Here is a 4,888-nt window from a genome sequence, read left to right as displayed (position 1 = left end):
ATATATATATAAATACACATGTAAAAATGGTGATGAAATCAACTTCTTCTCGGCTTTGTTACCTGGCTTCTCCAGTCTGTGTTTCTAGTTGATTCACCCAAGCCTTGTACACCTCTACAGGGTTTGTGTTGATGATCAGGGACTTGTCATCAATGATCTCTTTCACCACTGGAGCCAGAAGCTGGCGCAGAGTGTTCTGTCCGCGGGCACCTCTGTTGAAGTTGACGACCATCTTGATGACTGTGGGATTACCAGTAACGATGTCTTGTACCTGGTCCACCTTGGATCTAAAAAAGCCCAAACCAAAACAAAATGGCTTCCCTTTATGGTTAGAATTTAAAACAGACAATGTGCCTTCTCTCTAGCAAGCAAGGGCTTCGTGGGGCTATATTTTTCTCCACTGAAGATCAAAGATGATGTGATTTAAAAGGAAGCTATCATTTGTAAGATGAGTGTTTCTTGAGAAATTTAAGGATTTCAAAATAAGTTCTCAGCCTTAATTTCAATCTAGAAGGCAGGAATGAACTGAAAATGGACCAAGACTAATACTGGATGACACTGCACAAGTATTTTACTCCCATCTAGTTACCAAATTTCAAAAAAACATTTCTGATCCAACGAACTATCTCCACTTCTTCAAGTCCCATTCAAATTCTATGCAATGTGCTATATCACACGGCTGAGAGAACTCCTCTTGACTTCCATTTGCCAACTCCTGTGACCTTCCCTCTTTCCTCTTCCTTTCACCTCTGTGTAACCTTTCACCCTCCTCCCACTTGACCACTGTTCTCCTTTTTCTACCTGCTTTCTCTTTAGGGTCTGAGAGTGCCATATTCCGGTCCTTACCTTACCTAGTTGTTCACTGTGTTTCTTTTGCAGTCTCCTCTCCCCACATTTTAATTCTTTTCCTTCACTTTCTACATGCTCTCCCCTCAGATCTCACTCACATGCACAACTTCAATGACCATCTCTCTAGAACCTATCCTCTGATCTCAATGTCTAATCCCCTTCTCTTTCCTGGGAGCTAGTCTTCAATTTCCAGTTTTCTGCTGGATGTTTTCACCCACATGTTTTACTTAGTGTGTTCCAAATTCAAACTATCTTTTTCCTTCTCATTTCATCATTTCTCTGACCTGTGTAGCTCCAATTCATCCTGTTCATATACAGCCAGCAGATCAATCTTCTAAAAACCCAATGTGGTCTTATCAGTATAAACGTCTCAAAAACCTTCACGGCTTCCTGGAAAGTAAAAGGAGCCTCAGCACTTGGGCCTGTCCTCTCAGTGCCTCCCATGATCTGGCCCAACCTATCTTTCCAGCTTCATTTCCTGGTAGTCACTAATTAAATCAACTTTTGGCTAGACTAATCTACTTCTTTTTCTTGTACTTTGGCCCATGCTATTTCGATCATCATTGTGCTTTATTTCTCTTTCCCATTTATTCTTATAAAACTATAGATATTCTTTAAGGTTTTGGGCCTACTACCTCCTCTTCCATCAAATCATTATCAGTTGATAGGGGCAGGGTGAAAAAGGTGAAAGGATGAAGAAGTATAAATTAGTAGTTACAAAACAGTCATAGGGATGTGGAGTACAGCATAGAGAATGTGGGCAATAAAAAAAACTTTATCAATTGATCTAACTGGAACTTTTCTTTCTATCCCTCTGATCTGTTACACTGTGTGTATCATTCATTTAGTTCTTACCTTATTCCACTGCATAGCATTACTATTTCTCAGAAATCCTACTTCTTGTGCTGGCTTATAGATACCCTGATGTCAGGGGTACCTGGCTAATTTGCTTCAGAGACCTATAGGAACTAACATAGCTTCAAGTATCTAGAAGTCAGGAAGGCAGTTAAGGTCCATCTAATTGGCATTTCTCACATATTTTTTCTGGTCCATTCATTATAGCTACATATACTTTTTTTTTTTTTTTAATTAACTGAGTCAGAAAATAAATTATTAAAAAAAACCTTGAGTTCCAACAAGAAGGGAAGGCTATTTAGCAGAGATCCTTATTCTCATTCATTTACAGCTTTATTACTCACAGAATTTTAATTAAGCTAAATTTTCTCACTGACTTTCAAAAGGCTTTTTGTTTTCAGTTGTATAGTTGCAAAATCGAAAGTTAGTTTAGCATTAGAAAAGGTATCACTGCTGGGAGAAAGTTGTACCTGAACATATCTAAAACAATGTAGAAATTTCTCAAGAAACATGATATATTTTAATAGGTATGAGTAACTTATGACAATCATTTAAAATTATTTTAGTAAATCAGAGATAGCCACCACTAACAAAAGGATCTGTCCATTGGTATTTTTACATGTATGTTTATATACATACTTTATTTCTTCCTCCAGAGCAGTTTTAAAAAGCTTGAGGAGTAGATATTCTTCTCGTTGATTGGAAGCGTAATTGTATAGTGTGAAAATAACAGTATCCATAAATTTAGTAGACTTGTTCTGTGGCATCTGGAAAATCAGCTTAGCCAGATATAAAGGATTGGTCTAAAATGAAAGAGGAAAGAAGGAAAGAAACCCCATAAAACTATACGTTAATATATAATTAAATCAGAGAAGTACCCAGTCCCTGCTCTTCAATGACTTAAAATGTATACAGCATATAGAAGAGTATCTGGCACAAAATACCACTTTAAAAGGTTGTCAGCTAATATTAACACTATACTATAGAAAATTATATTAGAAAGTTATAATAGGATTTAAATTTTATATACTAAGTGATATATTTAATGAAATATAATTATATTGCATACATTGTTAACCATTTTGAGCCACATGTTAATATTTATTGTTGAGACACAGAAGAGAGAAGGGTTAGCCAATAGAATCTGGTGTTTGAACAGACTAGCAGGCCTGGACCAAGGGCTCAGCTAAATAGACTGTCCTAGAGGGAGTGATGAATGAATAGAAGAAAACATATCTCATAGTCTGAGAAAGCTAAAAAAAAAAAAGATGGTTACATGTGGAAACAGTGGGATGGCGATGATGATTTACAAGGCATGAGGACGTAGGAGTGAGGTAGGGAGACTAAAGAGAGAGATGAAGGTGAGGATAATTGATGAGTGAAAATGCCACAAGAAACTGACAAGAAAAAAAAAAGACGACTTAAAAAGTAACAGAAATTTTAAAAAAATTGAAATGAAGCCCTGAAGGCTTAGTTGAGGATGAAGTCCATGAGACGTAGCACCAGTCTTCATAGTGATGTGATTTTTCTCCAGTAGCTACAGCAAGCAGATGGAGGTTAGCAGAGAAAAAAAATGGTATTTAGGTTATAGAGAAATTTAATACTTCTACTCTTCATCTCTGTTCTGATGAGGAAAGAAAAATTTCCATACATGGAAACTAGTGTTCATGTAACATATAGTCAGGTCTCTGTATCCTCAGGTTCTCCATCCATGGATTCAACCACTCACAGATCAAAAATATTCGGGAAAAAGTTACGTCGTTGCTGATGTGTACCATGTAGTTAGGCTGTACCTATTCTGAATATGTACACATTTTTTTCTTGTCCTTATTTCCTAAACGCTAACAGTAACAACTATGTACATTGTATTAGGTGTTATAAGTAACCTAGAGATAATTTAAAGTATATGGGAAGATGTGCTTAGGTTATATGCTAATACTATATCATTTTATATAAGGGACTTGAGCACCTGTGAATTTTGGTATCTGAGGGGGTCCTGGGACAAATCCCTCATGGACACCAAGGGACAACTCTTCTCAAGCAGTTTGGCTTTTATGATTTTAAGAAAATCAAAATTCTAGTTTACTTTACTACTTAGATTATAAAGTACTCATAAAGTACCTAAGCTTGAAAGTAAATCTTGGCTGAAATTTTATGAATAAACAGCTCAGGACAACTTTTTCTTTAGAGCTCTGTAGTGATTCTTTTTCCACACAAAGCGAGAGTATGAGAAAGGAAACTTACTCTAAAGCTAAAGCAGCCCACTCATCATTCCTCTCAGCTGGCCTAAAAACTTTAAACTTAGGCTCACACTGAAGAAACAAACCCAAAGCAAAATCTGTACTAGCTGACTGTTACTTTGGCTACGAATTCTTGCCATAATCCAAAGGCCGAAGGAATCCAGACCATTTGCCATTCTACAATTCCTTTGTAGATCTTGGGCTAATGTCTCCAAAGAAGAGAGAAGAAAAAGTGAAGAAAAATAAATGATTATAAGGGACCCTTCACTTGGTACAAGTAAATGGCTGTATCCTGGGACTCTTTGTTTTGGATTCTTTGGGGGAATAAAATTTGGTGAAATTATTCTAAACATGCTCCTGTGCCTTTTCTCCTTTCCATTAATGAGCCTCCACTTAATATAACAGTGTGAACAATACAAGTCTTAGGCCAATGACTGAATTTTCACTTTCTTTGTGACACAGATTCTATTAAAGAAGCTTCATACACTTGGAAGTTCATGGATGTCAAAAATGATAAATGTCTTAAGATTAAATTTCCAACTGGTGGATAATTATTGATCTAATTTAGGCAGACAAAAACAAAACAAAACAAAACAAACTTTGCCTGCCAAGTATGAGACCACCCCCCAGCTTTTTTTTTCTGGAAAGGTTGCTAGTATTAAGGAGTGGATTCCACGGACAATTCTAAGTTTTAACATTTTTCCTTCTATGCTGCCACATCATGGTCCTCTGAGGCATTACACCTGTTTTCCAATGTATTATTCCAGAGAATTCTCAGCTCTACCAAAATTAACATCTCTTCACTCAATGAGGCTAGCCACACCTCAGTTATGGTGTGGCTAAAATGTTCTCTGTACACCTAATGCCACTGACATCCTCAAGCACACATTCAGGAATCACCACTCCCCACACATAGGGACACCTGACCTTCAAGGAGGAACTGC

At 36.9% G+C, this 4,888-nt stretch overlaps 1 protein-coding gene across 1 annotated transcript in view; it reads right to left on the bottom strand.

Moving 5' to 3' along the window:
• The window catches only part of IQGAP2 (IQ motif containing GTPase activating protein 2), a 250,314-nt gene that overhangs the window by 30,255 nt on the left and 215,171 nt on the right, over nt 1–4,888 (bottom strand). Inside the window, 2 exon segments of the mRNA XM_006913156.2 lie at nt 63–287; nt 2,344–2,507. Coding sequence (XP_006913218.2) covers nt 63–287; nt 2,344–2,507 — 389 coding nt within the window.

The sequence above is a fragment of the Pteropus alecto genome, unplaced genomic scaffold (assembly GCF_000325575.1).
Source record: "Pteropus alecto unplaced genomic scaffold, ASM32557v1 scaffold20, whole genome shotgun sequence".
Lineage (NCBI taxonomy): Eukaryota > Metazoa > Chordata > Mammalia > Chiroptera > Pteropodidae > Pteropus > Pteropus alecto.
Note: the sequence above shows the minus strand (reverse complement) of the source record. Positions and strands in the feature narration are given on the sequence as shown.